Consider the following 21,694-nt stretch of genomic DNA (forward strand, 5'->3'; position numbering starts at 1 on the left):
TTTTTTTTAAAAACTATAACCCTTGTGTGTTCCTCTATTTGTACATAGGCCAGGAGCCAGATGGAGCTGGCTAGGGTGCTTGGATGTTAGAGGGAGCAATTCATTTGTATAGCAAAAGAGTCTGCCATCCAAAGCATTTCTGGAATTGAATGTGAGCACAGAGGAATATTGTACCTGCTGGCTTCAGACACCAAATCCTGTTTGTATGTAACTGCACTGTGCAATTGTAGAACACTATATTATTAAAGACAGTAGAGTGTGTGTGTGTGTGTGTGTGTGTTTCTTTCTCTCTTATTTGTGCCACAAATCGGTGTGATGCCCAGTGAATGTTGAGTGATTCTGCTCTAGAGTGTAAACTTGACTGTATCAATGCTTTGCATATGGCAAAATGTTTTTTTTTTTGATCAGATACATACATCAATTCTGGTTGACCCCCCATGTAAACATGCAAATGTTCTTGACAATCCACATATAGTTTTGAAAATCATAAATTATATAAAAATGCATAATCAGCAGCTTTGAGGGTGTTAAGCACACACAAAAAAAACGCATAAAGATACTCTAGTATCTTTCATCATTCAGATTTGAAATATTGGTTGATCTGATTTTCTCAAGCCAGTTTTAAACCTCTGAGACTGCAAGTTATATTAGTAGTTGAGAAATAACATGGAAACACCATATATTTTTCAGTTTTGTCAAAACTTTAGCAGTTGAGTGTTCTTTTCAGTTGGGGAAGACCCTGCTTGCTCTTCACTTCAGAGATAGTTTCCCATTTGTGCCCACTTTGCCAGGTCACCTCAACGCACTCCCCTGCCCCCCTGCTGAGTATAGGAACCCCCTTTGGGTGTGTCAGCCTCTTCTAGGTAAAAGCTAAGACCTTCTGATTTCCCAATCTTCCCATTACACATTTCCAAAATGCAGTTGGCATCAGCGGAGCGCAGATGGTGTCTTGGCACCATTGGGCGAGGGGCTTCCCTGGCACGTGTTGTTTGCTGTGTTGATGTCCACTGGAGATCACTGATTGGATCTTTCTGTCCCAGTTCAGGGCAGCCTGAGTGTGGTTGGCTTGGTCCTGGCCCTGTGTTTGTGGATGTGCGCTGCTGAATTTAGTGACCAGTCAGTCCCTTTGGCTGTCCTCTTGGCAAAGGCCATCACCTATTCTGGCTCCCATGGCACCTCTTGTTTTGTTTAGGTTCCCTGAAGCTGGCTGTGACATTCTTTGGGTAAATAGGTAGAGAAAATGTGCAGTGATTTTCGGGCATTGTTGCTCCTGTGAAGGGGAATCCCTGGTGGCTCAGTGGTAAGGAATTTGCCTGCAATACAGGAGATGTGGGTTCAATTCCTGGGTCAGGAAGATCCCCTGGGGGAGGGCGATGCAACTCACTCCAGTGTTCTTGACTGAGAAATCCCATGGACAGAGGCGTCTGGTGAGCTGCAGTCCATGGGGTCCCAAGAGCTGGACACTACTGGGTGACTAACACATACACAAACCACCACCGCCACTACAGTGAAGAATCCCTCTGGTTAGCTCTAGTCAGACCCTCATTCATTTCTAAGCCTTGTTCTTTTATCTTCTCAGACTCTGATTGTGTAATGGTTTCTGGGGAGCATGACTCATTTAGGTAGAAAAATGAAAAATACATCATTCTAATAAAAAAACCCAATTATCTCATCAAAGAAAATTGCACTGGATTGAGTTAAAAAGACAAGAAAGACTTTATTCAAGTCTATAGCAATGGGGGTCAAGACTTCTGCAGTAGGGGAGAGAGAGGCAACTGTTGAAATCAAGATGGGGGGATTTTTAAGCACTGAGCTGAGCTAATGGAAAAGTACTGGAGAACATTAGGGGACCCTGGTCAGTGTGCTTAGGGCATTTGTGTCTGCTAATTGGTGCTTGTGGAAGTTAGGCTCTTGCCCTCCCTGCAGAGGCTGGGAGATAGGGGTCTATCTTTCTTGATTATATTTCAGAGGGATGACTAAGATTCTTGAGAAAGACATTCTTGGGTTGTAAAACTGTAAAGAGGCTTCATGAAGATTTCCATTTTAAGGGACAGAGAAATAATTTACAGTGGCAACTTCCCTAAATTAAATGCTCTGAGAAAAAGGGAGGGTGGGTTCTATGGTCAGAGAAAAAAAACTGCCTAAAGTTTAGTCAGGCTGTGGGGGTCATCAAGGCTGTCTTGGCCACAAACATCACTAATAATTTTTCCTGTTGCCTGTGAAAGAAAAGTTTCCACGATAAATTACACTTAAAAATGAATAAATAATGGAATTAAATAAAACGTGTATTTAATACTAAATTCAACAAACACCTAAGCCTAGAGGTAAACATATCTTATTCACTGGGGTTATAATGCTGTTTTAATGTTGTAGCATTTTCTCAAATTGGGAAAATATTAAATGATTTAATCAATCAAATTCCTAGAATTGGTTTTGTACTTTTTTTTTTAAACCTCTTTTGATTATGCTGTGTCCTAGTATTGCTGGCTTTTCCAATCATTATGTGGAAATGATGTCTGTTGGGTACAAGAGAGTGCCTTCAGTTTCTTGACCCAGGAGTGATATGAGGACATTTGGCTCATGACAGCTTATCATCTCTCTCTGGCCGGGGAAGATAAAAAAAAAAAAGGTAGGGAAGCAAAAATGGTTTTTCAGTCTCTGGGATATTGTCAGTATGCTCTATCTGATGCATGAGGTCATTTACTGAAATGACCTGCCTTGCTGTAGTAGACCTAAACCGAAACTTTTAGAAAAGTATTATAATGGTCTCAGAAAGCAAGACATGGGCAAATCCTGATTACCATCTGAATTTTCAGACATCATGTGCTCAGAGTGATTTTTCCAAAACTACTAATTTGAGTGAAATAAAACTGGCTGTAGTGGAATTAAAGCACAGAATCTGGCATTTTTGTAATTTTATTCTAATCTTCTAAGATGAAATTTGGCTGTCCCCAAATTTGCACATCAAATATACCAATCAAAATGCCTGAGCAGAGAAAGGATGTAAATATTTACTGATCAATCCACTGAATTATTAAAGACTTCAGAAATGTTTGATCTGGCAATGCAAGAAGTAGGGCTGAAAGTCGGCCTTCCAATTTGCTGGGAGGAAAAATTGATCAATAGCAAAGCACTAAAACCTAGGAGAATTTAGTAAGGTATTATTAATTTAGAACCTTGCTGGGGAAATAAAGTGAAAAGCATCTCTTTTTTTATTGTATCAAAAAAGCTGAAAACAGAGCAATAAATACATCTAGGAAATAATAGTTCACAAGTGATTAAACTAGGTACCTTTGGGGTGATTGGTAGACATTGTGTGTATGTGTGTGCATGCCTGTGTGTGTGTGGATGTATGTCTCAGCCGAGTGCTTTAAGTTTTCTCTTTGAGCACCTCATTGAAAATGCCATTTTGCAGAGAGAAATGTCTTGTGCTCTTATTTAGTTTTAGCTTTCACCGCTAGGTATAATACATTCAGATGTTGTATATAAATTTATACAGTCTTACTACTTTCATTACAGATTTACTTAATTCCTTTATGCATTAAGCTCCTACTATGTGTCAGGCAGTGTGCTAGACACATAGAATCTATCTTCGAACAAAACAGGCAAAGACTGTAGGCCTCATTGAGCTTATATTCTAATAGGGCAAGATAAATGATAAAGAAATATAGTGAATAAGAAATTATGTATAAATATGTTAGTGTCTGGAGAAGGCAATGGCACCCCACTCCAGTACTCTTGCCTGGAAAATCCCATGGACGGAGGAGCCTGGTGGGCTGCAGTCCATGGGGTCGTGAAGAGTCGGACACGACTGAGCGACTTCACTTTCACTTTTCGCTTTCATGCATTGGAGAAGGAAATGGCAACCCGCTCCAGTATTTTTGCCTAGAGAATCCCAGGGATGGGGGAGCCTGGGGGATGCCGTCTATGGGGTCGCACAGAGTTGGACACGACTGAAGCGACTTAGCAGCAGTAGCAGCAGCATGTCAGTGTCTGGCAAAAAAAAAAAAAAAGAGAGAGAGAAAACTGGTTTGGATGAAGTGGTTTGGAGCAGGACTGCTGGGTGGAAGGAATTTTAATAGGGAAGGTCAGGAGAGACAAGCTTGAATGAGAGCATCTCATCTGAGCAGACCGGGCGGTAGCACTCCTGGCAGAGAGGATAGCTTATCACAGGGCGGGATGGGAGATGGGAGAATGACATTTGCTTGGAGAATCTCGAGGAGGCCGTTGTTGATGGAGGGTCCTGATCTGGAAAGCCAGACCTGGGGTGGGAGCCTTGTGAGGGAGGCAGGTCACGTGAGGAATCTGGAGGCTGTACAGCGATGACTTTGCCTTCCACCGTGTGTGGAAGTTAGTGTAGTGTTTTGAGCACAGAAATAACTTAAACCTGTTGTGTAGAGGGTGTAGAGCCAAGGGAGAAGCAGGGAGCCTTGTTAGCTTGCTATGGCGAGAATCCAGGCTGAGCTAGAAAGGAGCCCCAGTGAAGATGGAGAAGTCCTCTGATTCTGCAGAGTTGAGTAATACCAGCAGTATTTTTGTCGGTTTGGTAGTACAGTGAGAAAGAAAGAAAGGAGTCGAGCACAACTCTGGTTTTTTTTTTGTCCCTAAAAATTGTTAAGAATGGAATTGTCATAAACTAGTTTGGTGAAGCATGTGAATAGAGTGGGGTTTGGGGGAAGAAAAGGCGTTTGGGAAATGTTAAAGATATCAAGCAGTGAGTCTAATATCAGGGAAGAGTTCGGCGATGGAGATCTAAACTAGGGAATTACTGGCACATGATATTTTTAAGTCCTTGAGGCCGAGAGGGGCCATCCAGGGGTGGATGAAGATGGAAAAGACGCAGGGCGAAGGACTGAGCCCTGGAACATCTCAGCCTTGAGAGGGAAGAGATAAAAGGAAAAACCATCACTGGAGATAGAGACGGAGCAACAAACAAACTAAGAAGAGGACTGCGCTGAGGGTCCAGTGGTTAAGACTCTGCGCTTCCACTGCAGGGGCCGTGGGTTCGATCCCTGGTGGGGGAAGTAAGATCCCACATGGCACATGATGTGGCTAAAAATTTTGAAAAATAAACAAACTAAGAAGAAGGTTAAGAGAATGAGCTTTTGAGGAAATTAAGCGAACAAAGAAAATCAGGGCATTGGGAGTAGTCGAATGTCTCAGATGTCGCTGACAGGCCAAGTGGTAGTCAGACCATTTGATTTAGCAATACAGAATTCTTCGGTAACCTTGACAAGAGCAGCTTGAGTTAAGTGACGTGGACTGAAAGTCTGATTGACACTGGCCTAAGAGAGGATGAGATCAGAAACATTGTAAAGAATGTGTATGGACATTGTACTTGAATTAATGTATTATCTTAATAGAAAAAATAGAATGGAGTCAAGAGAAGATTTTTTTTCCTTTTAAAATGGGGAAAATAGCAGCATGCATGTATAGTAGTGGGATCCATTAAGGAGAAAAAAATAATGAAGACAAGAGTGAAGAATTGCTGGTGCAGTGGCCTGAGTGGATTCAGCACAAGTGGAAGGGGCTGCCCAGTGGCTCATGTGCAAGGAGATAAGCCAGTCCATCCTAAAGGAAATCCACCTGAATATTCACTGGAAGGACTGATGCTGAAGCTGAAGCTCCTCCAGTGCTTTGGCCACCTGACGCAAAGAACTGACTCATTGGAAAAGACCCTGATGCTGAGGAAGATTTAATGCAAAAGAAAGGGGTGGCAGAGGATGAGATGGTTAGATGGACATGAGTTTGAGCAAACTCCAGGAGATGGTGAAGGACAGGGAAGCCTGGTGTGCTGCAGTCCGTGGGGTCGCAGAGAGTCGGACATGGCTGAGCGAACAACAACAGCACCTGGAAAGCGCGGGGCTGCCCTGTGGGCCCAGCGGGACTCGGGGATGCTGACTGTGCCATCAGAACTGCCTCTAGCTTCATCTCTCCAATCTGCTTGGGTCTTTGCTGCTTCACCCAGGTTTTCCTCGACCATTGCTCCTACAACTTGATGCCTAATTCCCATCCTTTCAGCTTTTGCAGCAGAAAAGAGAGTTGTTCTCTAACCGTCTCCGTAAAATCCAGGAATTGCCCTGCTGGCTAGGCTAGCTGGCCTGCCCCTGCTGTGACAATCTCTGCAGGCAGGGGCAGCTGGGCCAAAATTCAGGAGTAAACGTGCAGCAGGACGAGCCAGGCACGGAGCATCAATAGAGTTGTGTTTCTTCCAGCAAAAAAGAACAACACTGGTAGAATACAAAGCTTGATAAGGTTCTCAGTGGTGGCCCCAGGGCACTGCAGACCATTTAAGGGAGCCAGACAAATATTGACACATTTTTTTTTTTTCTGATCCTTTTACCTTATTGTAATTCACTGTCAAAATCAAAATGATCCCGGCTAGTTTCCACTTGTGGGGAAATCTAGATGAAATCACATGTGAAAAAAATAACCTTAGAGGAAAATTTCCTCTATGAGAGTTTTAATTAAGCCAGTTACTTTGTGGAAGTGTAGATGCCCTAACGGTGGCTAGGGTTGTTATTGAACTGTGTTCCCTTCTGTCTTGTGTCCTTGAGCACCTGTGTCCTTCTGTGCTTTAAATCTTGAGAAATATGGCTTGCCCTTTCCTGTGTTCCAACCTTTACAAAGTCGACAAGCTCTGTGACACGTCACCTTCACTGATGACCATCAGCAGTGGCAGTCATGCCATTTTTAATATTAGTAGGGGATAGATGAGATTCTTTTCTATATTTTAAGGTTCCAACCAAGAGTACTTTATCTTCAGTTTTTCTTTCACTTCTATGAAATTGTAAAATGTTCCTCCATGTCCTGAACTAAATATTGATGCTACCTAGTAGATGGAATATGAGGGTCTTAAACATAATTCAGCCAGCTAGTTATTTATATTTAAATAACACTGAATATACTATTTGAATATGTTATTGGGATAGAATATACCACCCTGGGGCAATGATAGTTGTATAATTATTTCAAGGTTAAAGAATGAAAAAGGAGGAGATTTTTAAAATGAGATTCTAATAGATTAAAATCACTTTAAAAATAATTTTTCATCTATACTAAAAATTTGGGTTATTTTACTTAGCTTCTGTAAATCTCTTTTTTAAATAAAGTTTCATTTGAAAAGAAGAGATGTTAAAAGATTTCATCTCACTAGATAATTTTAATAATTCAGTTTAATATTGTGTGTAAAATTTCTAGTGACTTAGCATACAGTAGGCACCAGATAATTTTTAGTTTGCTTTTCTTTCTTGACAGTTCATAGCAACATATATTATAGAAGCCAGTTCTTTAGGAACCTGATGTTTAAGAGCAGGAGGCAGCAGACACAAGAGATGCTGTATTTTGTGGTCATTCAGTAACTAAATTTTTTCAAAGCTCAACTTTACTGTGATGGTAACTCTTTGGAGTTGATAGCAGTAATAATTGTTTTATGGTTCAAAAAGTAACAGCTCTGATATACTCACATGCTTGCTGTGTGTGAGAGAAATCAATAGGCACTTGTGCTTTTTAAATTTAAATCTCATAGCAGTACTACAGTGCTTTAATGTAAAAGTCTCATCAATGAGTGGAAGGTTTTAAGTGTGAAATTTCAGGCTGTGATACGAAGATGCAAGAAGTGTTTCTGTTTGAATAAATTTATGACATTTTATTATGCCAAGTCTCAGTAATGAGACCAAGGCAGGAGAAAAAGGAGGGTGGAATAGAAGGAGGACTGTGATGTGGGGAAGGAGAGAATGGAGGGACAAGACTCTGTCTTGTCAATTAAGCGTCAGTAACACTCCAGTACTCTTGCCTGGCAAATCCCATGGACGGAGGAGCCTGGTGGGCTGCAATCCATGGGGTCGCTAGGAGTCGGACATGACTGAGCGACTTCACTTTCACTTTTCCCTTTCATGCATTGGAGAAGGAAATGGCAACCCATTCCAGTGTTCTTGCCTGGAGAATCCCAGGGACGGCGGAGCCTGGTGGGCTGCCGTCTATGGGGTCGCACAGAGTCGGACACGACTGATGCGACTTAGCAGCAGCAGCAGCAACCTTGGAATCCTTGGTGTTCAGGGGCAAAGAATCCACCTGGCAATGCGGGAGGCCTCCGCCTGGGGTAGCTCAGCCTCGGCTGCAGCTGCACTTTCATTTCATGTCACTTTTGTCCCTACATGTCATCATAGGCTGGCACGACTGAAGGATACTGAGTTCTATACTCATGTCTATATACCTGTGTCTGTGTACTTACATTTTCCACATTACTATTCAGCATTTGTTTTAAAATTAGAACCTTCAAAACTCCATCACACACTTCAGCGCTGCTTGGTTTAAAACCCTATTGCAATCTCAGGATTCCCTATGGCTGAATTATCCTGCTGACATTACTTGGTAAAGCCTGGGAGCATCTGAATTCCCATTACCTTATTGGTGTACCTCATTAATGACATCGCTTGATTAGCATATCAGTAGTACCTTTTCGCCACAGGTAAGAAATTGAAATGTTCAAGGTCAATTAACTGCAAATGTTTCAAGTCGGTTGGTGCAGCTGTAACGGTGAGTGATGCTGGGAAGAGGGAGCGGTCAGTGAGAGATGCCTTGTGCTCCTGATGAGAATTGATGATCCAATTTTCACTCACTGGAATCACGCTGATTCTTTTTTTTTTCCCCCTCTCACTGTGCTTCTCTTACGTGTTTGTGTTTTAAATAGTGGTCTATAAAGGAGTGTCAAAAGTGCCACAGAAATATGCTACTCTGTATTAAAAATGTGCCTTCATAACTGACTTTAGACCGTTAAGATTAATTAGAAAGAGCAAGAAACAAAATGACTCAGTATTTTTCTCAAAGGTGTAAGGTAATGTAGATAAAATTCCAAACATAGAAACTCCAGGGAAAGATGATGGCTGGCTGGAGACACCTTGTCCGTTCTTTTCCCAACTTTTCTATGTAAAGAAAGAAGATTAAAAAATGCAGAGAGAGTTGCAACGTATCTGCAACTATGCCACTGGTATTAACCAAGCACCCTTGGTAAACATCAGACCCCAGGAACTTTCAACTTGAAGACTTTTGATAGATCTGAGGCAGAACAGTAAAAATTAGATTGAACACTGGAGGCAAGTTTTTACCCATTCACCCCTCCCGTCATGTATCCATACTTCACAGATGTGGTCTGTTGTTAACTCTAGAGAGGGAAGATGACCCTACTGCCTGGTAGCCAAATCCTGAAATTCCCCACCCTGGCTGCTGCTGTCTTTTCTACGTCCGTTATGACACATCCGCTTAGGTGTCCTAACAGTAGGCGGGCGCACCACCGGGTCCTGGTTCAGAGCTCGGTGCGTCTTGCTGCTCTGCAGACTGGCGCAAGATGTTCAGAGCCTCTGTGTCTCAGCACGGTGCCTGGAGAATTAAGCAACAGTGCCTTCACAGCGTGCCCAACGCAAAGTACTCACCGCATAAATACTAAGTAATACCACAGTAAAATAAGCGGGAAAGTTGGATAGAGTTTGATTACATCCTGAGAAATGAAATATGGTGAAGGTGTTGGCTTAGATTTTAAAATAATGCTATGAGAGCAGTTGGCAGTCAGGGTTCGACAGCTCCCTGAGCCATTTTTGGTCAGGTGTTCTTCAGAGCATTCAAAAGTAAGTTCTCTTCCACGTAGATAACAGAGTGCATGAGAGATGCCCTTTGTGGACAGCAAAGCCATGCCAGGTCAATGACACCAAGGCGCTCAGATTACAGCCAGGTCCCTTGTCTGCCCAGCATGCCTTCTTACTTAAAACATAAGAGTTTTTCCCCATCACCTAAACATGGCAGGTGGTGCCCCAGAGAACTCTACTCATCCAGGTTACCAGCCCAAACCATACATTCTCCAAGGGCAAATACAGAGAAAAGTAAAAACACACCAGTAAAAACTGAGCAATCTCTAAATATTTTGGGTCCCTAAGGAGAACATTGTACTTTCGATGTGTAGAGTGAAAGACACTTTTGAACAACGATTCCCTCCAAGACAGAAGGAAATTTGAAAAGAAGCATCTAGTTCTAAAGACTATGTAGTGAGTAATCTCAGGATTCATACCTGAATACAAGCAGGAGTTAGTGTGATGCTGTCAAGAGAGGACGTTATAGGAATAGAATTCTTTTAAAAGATGCTGTCTTGACTCATTTTGAGGTCCTGACTAGAACCAGGTTAGTTCCCCTTCTTGAGCAGCTGGTTGTGTCCAAACCCAGCCCCTTCCCTCACACCCTCTGGAGCCACTGCACATCTGAACTGGTCTCGCTGGAGCCAGGTGCAGAGGCCTGGACACAGCCCCTGCTTCCTGGAGCCCCTCAAATTAGCCAGTCCACAGGGAGCGCACACAAGCTAGCTAACTCCTCCCCGCTCGCCACGCATCAGCTGCCCCTTTCAGCCTCAACTAGTCATCCTTTCTGGGGCACCTTTCCCTCCATGGCTCTGCCTGGCAAGAACATGGAGGCCTGGCTGCCCGCCCTCCTCTTTGAAGCTGGGAGAAACACAGGGTTCTGCTTTTCCTTGCTCGGACTGTCACTGTGTTGTTTGCCACCCAGAAGATTTTTAAATCTTATTAAAGGAGGTTGTTCACACAGACGTCTCCCTTTAGGCTTCACAGTGCTACGCGCTGCCCCATAATAGTAAATATTCATTGTGCATCTCTTTGTATTAGGGCCTGACTCAAGGTTTATAAAACAGGGCACAGATACCAAGAGTAATGCTTGAATAAAACTGTATATTTATTCTTGTTTTCAGTCACTAAGTGTGTCCAACTCTTTGTGACCCCATGGACTGTAGTACGCCAGGCTCCTGCATCTTCCACTTTCTCCCGGAGTTTGCTCAAAAACTGTATATAAATTAATGATAATCTCTATTTGAAATGTCAGAACTTACTCCTAGAGCCTTCAGTTGAAGGCAGATGAATGGGGAAGAGGAAGCATGGACCAATATTCTTCTTTGGTTTATTATGCAACAGATACTGCATTGGAATATATGTCGCATAGTAGGTAATTATGGATTCAGAATAGGTTAAACCCTATTTAATGACTTTTATGGAGATTATATAATACTTACATAGTCAGCAATGTCAATATTATTTAAAGAAATTCCCTAAATAAAGCATTATTACAGTAAACTGGATGTATAGTGAAATATCTTAACAAGACTTACAGTAGGTGATCACATCTGAAATTTTCTGGTGTGCATTGGCTAAAACAAAACACAATAAATTCTGTTCTACCTGTATTTCCTCGCATCTACCATAGACTTCCATCCTTTGCTTCTGAGTGCTCAAGCACAACTTACTGTCTCTTCTGGGGCTCTCCCGTCCCCTGTGGCATCACCACACCCCCACTCCCAGATAGGATGCAACTAGTGATGTGCTGGAGAACTGGCTGGGAGTGGAGTGAGTACTGATGTGTAGAGTTTGCCAATGTTCACAGTTTAAATACTCCCACTATGGCCAATTGCAAAGATGGCTATGTTTAATAATCATCTTGTAGAATTCCTGAAAGTGTAATCATCTCTTGCCCGTTGCTGCAAGCCAGTTATCACTGGACAGAACCCTCCATCACTTACTGTATTATTGTTCCCTGCACCTGCCTCACCATTAATATTTCCCAGGTTGTGTTTCCAGCATGCTTTTCACGTCTGTTCCTCCTGTGTGTTGTGCTGTGCTCAGTTGTGTCTGACTCTTTGTGACCCATGGACTGTAGCCTGCCAGGCTCCTCTGTCCCTGAGATTCTCCAGGCGAGAATACTGGGGTGGGTTGCCATGACCTCTTCCAGGGGATCTTCCCAACCCAGGGATCAAACCTGCGTCTCCTTTGTCTCCTGCATTGACAGTCAGATTCTTTACCATCTGAGCCACCAGGGAATAAGACTATAAACAGAGTGAAGGCAGGAATGATCCCTAGACCATTCTCGTATTCTGGGGCTTAATGCTGTCCTTCTTTCTCTAAGGAGTCTAAACATGATTAGACATTAGAGGTCATTTCCAAGTTCCATGTTCGGTTCACTTCAGTTTAGTCACTCAGTCATGTCTGACTCTTTGAGACCCCATGAACTGCAGCACCCCAGGCCTCCCTGTCCATCACCTACTCCCAGAGTCCATCCAAACCCATGTCCATTGAGTCAGTGATGCCATCCAACCATCTCATCCTCGGTCATCCCCTTCTCCTCCTGCCCTCAATCTTTCCCAGCATCAGGGTCTTTTCAGATGAGTCAGCTCTTCGCATGAGATGGCCAAAGTATTGGAATTTCAGCTTCAATGTCAGTCCTTCCAATGAACACCCAGGACTGATCTCCTTTAGGATGGGCTTATTGGATCTCCTTGCAGTTCAAAAAACTCTCAAGAGTCTTCTCCAACACCACAGTTCAAAAGCATCAATTCTTCAGCACTCAGCTTTCTTTATAGTCCAACTCTCACATACATCCATACATGACCACTGGAAAAACCATAGCCTTGACTAGATGGACCTTTGTTGACAAAGTGATGTCTCTGCTTTTAATATGCTGTCTAGATTGGTCATAATTTTCCTCCCAAGGAGTAAGCGTCTTTTAATTTCATGACTGCAATCACCATCTGCAGTGATTTTGGAGCCCCACAAAATAAAGTCAGCCACTGTTCCACTGTTTCCCCATCTATTTCCCATGAAGTGATGGGACCAGATGCCATGATCTTCGTTTTCTGAATGTTGAGCTTTAAGCCAACTTTTTCACTCTCCTCTTTCACTTTCATCAAGAGGCCCTTTAGTTCCTCTTCACTTTCTCCCATAAGGGTGGTGTCATCTGCATATCTGAGGTTATTGATATTTCTCCCAGCAATCTTGATTCCAGCTTGGGTTTCTTCCAGCCCAGCGTTTCTCATGATGTACTCTGTATATAAATTAAATAAGCAGGGTGACAATATACAGCCTTGATGTACTCCTTTTCCTATTTGGAACCAGCCTGTTGTTCCATGTCCACTTCTAACTGTTGCTTTCTGACCTGCATACAGATTTCTCAAGAGGCAGGTCAGGCGGTCTGGTATTCCTATCTGTTTCAGAATTTTCCACAGTTTATTGTGATCCACACAATCAAAGGCTTTGGCATAGTCAATAAAGCAGAAATAGATGTTTTTCTGGAACTCTTCTTACTTTTTCCATGATCCAGCAGATGTTGGCAATTTGATCTCTGGTTCTTCTGCCTTATCTAAAACTAGCTTGAACATCTGGAAGTTCACAGTTCACATATTTCTGAAGCCTGGCTTGGAGAATTTTTAGCATTACTTTACTAGCATGTGAGATGAGTGCAATTGTGCAGTAGTTTGAGCATTCTTTGACATCGCCTTTCTTTGGGATTGGAATGAAAATTGACCCTTTCCAGTCCTGAGGCCACTGCTGAGTTTTCCAAATTTGCTGAGATATTGAGTGCAGCACTTTCACAGCATTGTCTTTCAGGATTTGAAATAGCTCAACTGGAATTCCATCACCTTCACTAGCTTTGTTCATAGTGATGCTTCCTAAGGCCCGCTTGAATCACATTCCAGGATGTCTGGCTCTAGGTGAGCGATCACACCATTGTGATTATCTGGGTCAGGAAGATTTTTTTGTATAGTTCTTCTGTGTATTCTTGCCTCCTCTTCTTAATATCTTCTGCTTCTGTTAGGTCCAGACCATTTCTGTCCTTTATCCAGCCCATCTTTGCATGAAATGTTCCCTTGGTATCTCTAATTTTCTTGAAGAGATCTCTAGTCTTTCCCATTCTGTTATTTTCCTCTATTTTTTTGCATTGATTGCTGTGAAAGGCTTTCTTATCTCTCCTTGCTATTTTTTGGAACTCTGCATTCAGATGCTTATATCTTTCCTTTTCTCCATTACTTTTCACTTCTCTTCTTTTCACAGCTATTTGTAAGGCCTCCTCAGACAGCCATTTTGCTTTTTTGCATTTCTTTTTCTTGGGGATATTCTTGATCCCTGTCTCATGTACAATGTCATGAACCTCATTCCATAGTTCATCAGGCACTCTGTCTATCAGATCTAGTCCCTTAAATCTATTTCTCACTTCCACTGTATAATCATAAGAGATTTGATTTAGGTCATACCTGAATGGTCTAGCGGTTTTCCCCACTTCTTCAGTTTCAGTCTGAATTTGGCAATAAGGAGTTCATGATCTGAGCCACAGTCAGCTCCCGGTCTTGTTTTTGCTGACTGTATAGAGCTTCTCATCTTTGGCTGCAAAGAATATAATCAATCTGATTTCGATGTTGACCATCTGGTGATGTCCATGTGTAGAGTCTTCTCTTGTGTTGTTGGAAGAGGGTGTTTGCTATGACCAGTGCATTCTCTTGGCAGGACTCTATTAGCTTTTGTCCTGCTTAATTCTGTACTCCAAGGCCAAATTTGCCTGTTACTCCAGGTATTTCTTGACTTCCTACTTTTGCATTCCAGTCCCCTATAATGAAAAGGACATCTTTTTTGGGTGTTATTTCTAAAAGGTCTTGTAGATCTTCATAGAACTCTTCAACTTCAGCTTCTTCAGCATTCCTGGTCAGGGCATAGACTTGGATTACCGTAACATTGAATAGTTTGCCTTGGAAACGAACTGAGATCATTCTTTCATTTTTGAGATTGCATCCAAGTACTGCATTTCCAAGTTCCATGTAGTTTGAAGGTAAATCACAGTATGAAGGCAAATTGTTACTCAGTCATGTGTGTGGGCACTGAACATACTAGTTCCATGTGTTGACATGGTTGTCTGCCTCTCAAATTAAGGACTTTAAACATAACAGTGAGTTTAACCTCACTGAATTAGCTCTCCCAGTGTCGGATGGTTGTAACACCTAGAAATCAACATAATTAATATAGGCGCCATCCATTTACATTACATTCTTGTTTCTCTGTATTTTTTTTTTTTACCATTATGAAAAGTTTCACATTTTGGAAATTTGACTTTCTGAAGTTTCATAGAGGAATATTCTTATTGGCATTGCTAGTTCATTAACAGATGAGTTCATTAATGAATTCTTTGCTCATTTCTCCTTTTTCTCTTTTCACAAAAGGAGCTGGTGGCTGGTCTCCACTTGTGTCAAATAAATACCAGTGGTTGCAGATTGACCTTGGAGAGAGAATGGAGATCACTGCCGTGGCCACCCAAGGGGGATATGGGAGCTCAAACTGGGTGACCAGCTACCTCCTGATGTTCAGCGACAGCGGCAGGAACTGGAAGCAGTATCGCCAGGAGGACAGTATCTGGGTATGTTTCTTTAACAGAATACATGGCCTCTCAGAGGAGGAAGCATGGTCATTCCTACAGGCAGTTTAGGAATCTCTTAAACTTCGTTTAGAATCAGAATCTTTGGACTTACTTAGAAAACATTTTCCAATGTATTAATATTCATTTTCCAATGAATATTGGAACATTTTATGGTTTAATTTAATAAAATACTAAAAGTAACTTATTTCAGAGTCCTCAGAAATTGAAGAAAAAAAATCTCATGAGTGCTCTAAATAGTGTGAAGATTAAAGAAAGAAACCAAGCCTATATAGAACATTTTTTGTTTAGTAACATAGTAGTTTTGCATTGCCTTTATTTAAGGTTGGTGAAAAGAATTTTTTTTGTTGTTCTGATGACTCTGAGAAATATTAATTAATATCTCTCTCTAGTTATATAGAGGTTTTTATATATAATATTTAGAATATTTATATATGTCTTATACACACATATATGATTTATATATAAACCTTTCTGTAGTCTTTTCAAGTGTTAAAATGCTGTGTTTTGTAGCACAGCTGCTACAAGGGAGACTGACCAGGAGGCAGTTTGTAATAAAGTGAGTGGTATTTGTAGCTGACCGAGTATACATGAATACCCAGTGGGAGAAGGGAGCTAAAGAAAGTTTGCTTGCTGGTGAAGAAAAGACTCCTCTTTTAGTATAGAAAAGTATTGGTTTGGATTTTATATGGGCCAGGGACAACATACTGCAATCAAAGAACTTTTTTTTTTTTTTTTTTAATTTTCCTCTGACTGAGCTGCTGGAACCAGAGAAAATGAGTAAGTTAATGAAGCGTTGTTCTTAACACACAGATAATTTGGAGGCCTGTTTGGGCACATAATGATAATTTTCTTTGATCAGTCAACGGCCTGTCTTTTGAAACTTCCTAGAACTCCATGAATACATTGTAAACTCATCAAAGAAAGGGACTGTGATTTATTCACCTTTGTATCTCTGAAGCACTTGGTGACCATCCAATGCATGTTTATTGATGTAAGTTGAATTGTGAAAATGTAGCCCTGCTCTTTCTCTAGAAAGAACGACTGTTAGGCTGGAAGTTTGCTGTAAGCATTTTCAGAAAACCTGCCTTAAAATCCAAAGCAAGTTGAAGTTATGTATAAGAGCAAGAAAAATTGGATATTATGGTTGAATTAATCCCATGAAAACCATTCAAACTGGGGATAAATTAAACAATAATTATGAACCAATAGCTGGGAAAGCCTAACGAGGTATTTTTTTAACTAGGTGTTTGGATTATCTTTTACTCTTTTCTTCTAAATAAGCTTTGGATTTTAAACTAGATAGGTAGTGGCTAATATTTAGCTGTATTAAGTAAGATGTATATTTTTGATATTTTTTAAACAGAAAGATTAACCGTGAAAATTAATTGTTTTTCATGGATCAAGCTTGAGGAAAGCCAAACCTGGACAGTACTGTTTGTCTTTTTCACTTACCTTGTAAGAAGTGAGATGCTCAGGGTACATTAGTGACATGAATGATATCCTTAACTAATCCAAACCAATCAATGTAAAGACAGATGGTATCTATCACAGTTACTTGGCTTGGTAATATCGTTTTTAGACTCTGACTATGGTCAGAATGGACTAACAAATTTGAGAAGGACTGGACTATAATTTTGGACATGGTAAAGAAAGCAGATGGATAACTGAACGTCAAGATCAAAACTGAGACTTGCCGCTGATGCCATGACCACACATAAAATGGATAAGGTTATGGTGTAGGTAAAACAGCTTCAAATCTTCAAACATTGTCAATATATGTATAGACACGCACGCGTGCGCATGCGCGCGCGCGCACACAGACACACACACACACACACACACACACACATGCTGTCACACACACACACTCATGCTGTCTGTCCATCCCAGGTAGGCTCATAGCTCTCTCTTTACCCCGTAGTTACTCAGGTCCCTCCCTGAGGGAAGCCCCCCTCTGTGACTCTACAATAGCAATGCAGGCAAAGTGAAGCATGGTGAATTGTAACCTGGTTCCAGGTTGCTTACAATGATCTGGCACAGATCACTTTAATGTGGGGTTTTTTGTGTAGCCAAAAACCAACTTTTAATTGATGTTCATAGAGAGGAATTTAACTCTGTCACATTTTGCACATCTGTATTTCCTTTTTTTTTTTTTGCCCATTATGGGTAATGTATCCAAATTATACAAAACATGACAATTTTTTTAAGCACTTCACAGCCTGCTCCAGATGATACAAATAAATCTGTGTAAGAGAGTTAGGGAACCCATAAAGCATTATATGAGAATGTGATGGAAAGAGGAAGAAAAGGCAGTTGTTACAAGTTTAGAAACACATAAAATAAAACCCATCAACATGGATAGAAATGCTGCCGTGGGGATTCCTCATTCTCCTTCAATGTATTCTCTTCAAGCGCTAGAGAGAGCAATGACTTCTGTACACCTGAAAGAATTCATCAAATGCCCTGCTGCTTCTTACAAATAATCTTTAAAAAAGAAAGGCAAAATACTTTATTTGTTATCTTTATGGCCATGCATATACTTGATAGAACTGTAAATTTGAGAGAAACATATTTTTTTAAAATTAATTTTTGGACAAAATTTATAGTCCAATGCCCACAAATGTAATTCATACAAAGTACTCATTCTAGATGGCATATAAATATTTTGCAAAAAATAGAAAATGCAAACTGCTGAAACTGTTCCTCTCTAAGACAAAACAAAATTTCTCAACATCATGGGCAAAAGACTTTTCAGCCAGTTTATTGTAAACGATTGGAAAAGGAAGTGTAAAGTATAATTTTTGCTCATCTAATAACAATTTCTGGAATTTCATAAAACTAACATCTTAGAAATTATTTTAAGCAGATTAACATGTGCAGGAACTTTACAGCTGAATTATACAAATTCTCTCTTTTACACCATAAACTATAAGGGCAAGGGACGGGATGGTACTAATTTTATGAATTATTTAAGTAAATATGATTATTATGCACAATGAGGCTTCCCTGGTGGCTCAGACAGTAAAGAATTTGCCTGCAATGCAGGAGACTTGGATCTGATACCTACATGCCCTGGAGAAAAAGAATGGCTACCCATTCCTGTATTCTTGCCCAGAGAGTTCCATGGACAGAGGAGCCTGGTAGGCTACGGTCCATGGGGTGGGAGTGTATTATGCACAATAGTTCACTGTTTATGGATTTCAGTTGTATCTCATTTTTCAAACAAAACCCCATAATTTCATATTAACATATTTCTGAAGTTAATATAACTTTTTAAATTAAAAGTGTTGAGTGTCGTGGTTTGGCCTTGGCTAGTGAAAGACACGGAGCCCCCCATGACGTGTATAGTCAATTAGACAAAAGTATCTCCTGTCACCATATAGTCACGGCATTATTATCACTGTGAGTGATTGAGTTGTCAACTCTATAAGCCCGAAAGGGCAGAAATATCACCTGCAAAGATTTTCACATGTATTTATCTCCAGTCAAATAAATAAGTGGCTGGGGTCATTTAATAGAAAACCCAATGAGGCAGAAATTCACGTGAGAGGTGTGTGGTGAGTCTGGTGGACTCCCCACTTTGTGAGGTGCAGCTTTCCTAACCTTTCCCTATGTTGACCTTTCTCCTATGTTATTCTAGTATCTAAGCCCACCACATGTGTGGTGATATAAAGTGTAACAGCACTGATGCCCTGCATGTCAACATGTCGAATCATCAAGCTTAATGCCTTGCAATCCTTGGCTCAGAACTTGGGCAAATGCCTGGAGAGTGCTTTAAGCTGCTTCTGCCTTTCAACACAGCCTCTGCTTGAGTGCCAGAAAGATGTTTTCATTGAAAGTCTATATGATTAGTCTGTATTCCCAGCGACTCTCCTGTTTGTATTTCTTTTGGAAATGATTAACCTAGGAGTGCTTGGTTGGAGGTGGCTGCATTGGGGTTTTTAATGTGACGTTGGTCATAAATCAGAACAATTAGTCTGCTAGGTGCCTTCTCAATCAAGCAGCATGGTTTATTTCACCTCGTCCCATCCGTGCCCATTCTAAAACACGTTATGTCAGTCCCTTCTCATAAACTTCCTGGGCTCATGTAAATTGGAACTTTACATGAATATGTAATATACAAAAATATATATGAACCCCTGTAAACTGTGGGAACACATATGCATTGAATAAGATAAATGGCAACATTGCTTCACATTCTTCCAATTGACCTCTCCCTAAGCAAGCAAAATAAAAATAATTTGAAGAGAGTGATTAGGGTCAGCAGATTTGATTTAATGCCCCCTTCGGAGCATACACTCACATCCAGTTTATTCTCAAAGCATCAACCAGAGGATGGCATGTTTTAGAAACACTTTACAGCTCGTGTCTCACATTCTCCCACGTGACAGTTGAGTGGCGAGACACCGCCCTCTTTTCTCCCCTCTTTTCCTTGCTGTGCTGCAGTGCTGCAGATGTCTGCTTCTGACTCTTCTCATTCCCCTGTCCCAGGAGGTACGTTTGGAAGTCTCTCTAGGAAGCGAGATGTTCTGAAATGTTTCTTTATTGCTCTTTAAGACGCAGTCAGTTAGGTCTTCTGAAAAACTAATGGATGAGCCTGTCTTTCCTATTTTACATTTTTAATTTTCAAACTTACCGCACATAATCAGAGAAGAGGCTAGAAAAATATATAAAGATAGAAAGGAGGAAAGATTTGGCATTGATACAATATATTCCTTAAAAACCTAAGAGAACATCTTGTTTTTTAAAAAGATGATTCAATAAATTCTGTGCCTAACAATAAAATTAATTTTTAAAACCTGTAATTTATCTTCCTACATATAAACAACTAGGTGAAAACATAAAAGGAATACATGTGCTCCACTTAAAATAGAACTCCCAAATGATAAATATCAAGGGAAGAAGTAAAACGAAATTGTGAGATTTATGCAGATAATATTTAGAATATTACTAAAGAACATAAAGGAAGATGATTAAATGTGAAGACGTATCTATTTGAAATAGAAAGCAATACACCAGCAGCAGGTCATTTACTTAGGCAGATTTTATTAATAGCACTTCTGCGCAGCCGTGTGCTGGACGGCCATCAGAAACAGATGATGTAAAAGTGCACTGGCCGTTGCTGCAGTGAGTTCCAAAACCAATGGAAAATTTTCAATTGCAGTGTCATTGGATGCTGAGAATAAATCTTAAGGGCCGAGGAGAAAGAAATGGGGACAATGGATGGATATATGTCAGTTTATTAAAGCGCAGGTAAAGATGAGATTTATATGGAGTTTCAAAGGGGTTAATCTGAGAGTGAAAGAACTGAAGGGCAACAGAGAGGAGTGCATAGGAAACAATCCAATTATTGATTTTTTAAAAAAACAAACAGATAATGGCTATTTCCCACTTGTTATATGAAATTATCTTGTAACAATTATTGATAGTACCAAGCCTATGGGAGTTATCAATATGGAGCATCATATATTATTTTTAATATTATTTTAGTAGTTTATATATTTATATTTTACAATGGTTGGATGGCATTTATGCGTGCAACATGTCATCTAATCTTTGATCATAAAATAGAAAAACACCACATTTCTGATACTAAATTGGTTTGTGAGTCAGTACTCAGTCAGAAAATCAGAAATTACTCCAGGCATCTGAAACTGCAAAGTCATTCTAGGAAATTGGTTACAGGTAATGGAAAAGCTGATCAAAGCAAATCAGATGTGAGGTGGTGCGCCCCTCAGAGCCCAGCAGCAGCAAGCAGACACTGTAACTCCTCAGGAGTAGAGGGATAATGAGAAGGTGGTGTTACTAGAGCTTGTAGCTGACACTGTGCAGTTAGTGCTGGAACTGTGGCGGGGACTGCCCGATGGAAGATTCTGGAAGCAAGGCTTGTCCATGGGGAGCAGGAGCCTCATAAGAGGCTCAGCCACTACCGAGAAGCTGCCTGAGGCATTGAAAGAGTGGGGAGGAATATCCGGGCTCCTCCTTCCTCTCACCTGTCAAACTCTCTCTGCCGGCAGGAAGCTTGCCCACACAGGACCTGGGACTGTCAGTCTCCATCACTCAGCCTTCCTGTGGCTCAGAATAGAGCAGGGAATAGCGATACATGGCTCTAAGGGAGACAAGCACAGCCCTAAGAAGCTATGTTGTTCCTAAGGAAGTCTCACCTCTATAAACTTTTTCCTACAGAATGAGGGAGAATTCAGGTACTCACTGAGTAATTGAATCCCTCATTCCTTTCAGTAGCAAAATTGCAGGCTTCTCCATCAACCCATGAAGAAAGTCGATCAGTAATACTTTGATACGGACGGAATTGAGACGTAAGATAGTAAGTTCCCGCCTTGTTAGGGTTGTTTAGTGCCTGAGTCGTGTCTGACTCTTTTGTGACCCCATGGACTGTAGCCCTCCAGACTCCTCTGTCCTTGAGCTTTCCAGGCAAGCATCCTGGAGT

General features: G+C 41.0%; 1 protein-coding gene across 1 annotated transcript in view; it reads left to right on the plus strand.

The window, feature by feature from the left end:
- Positions 1-21,694, plus strand: part of CNTNAP4 (contactin associated protein family member 4) — a 289,562-nt gene that overhangs the window by 84,085 nt on the left and 183,783 nt on the right. The window contains exon 3 of the mRNA XM_069549623.1: positions 15,032-15,225. Coding sequence (XP_069405724.1) covers positions 15,032-15,225 — 194 coding nt within the window. The remainder of the gene's footprint in view (positions 1-15,031; positions 15,226-21,694) is intronic.

The sequence above is a fragment of the Ovis canadensis genome, chromosome 14, assembly GCF_042477335.2.
Source record: "Ovis canadensis isolate MfBH-ARS-UI-01 breed Bighorn chromosome 14, ARS-UI_OviCan_v2, whole genome shotgun sequence".
Lineage (NCBI taxonomy): Eukaryota > Metazoa > Chordata > Mammalia > Artiodactyla > Bovidae > Ovis > Ovis canadensis.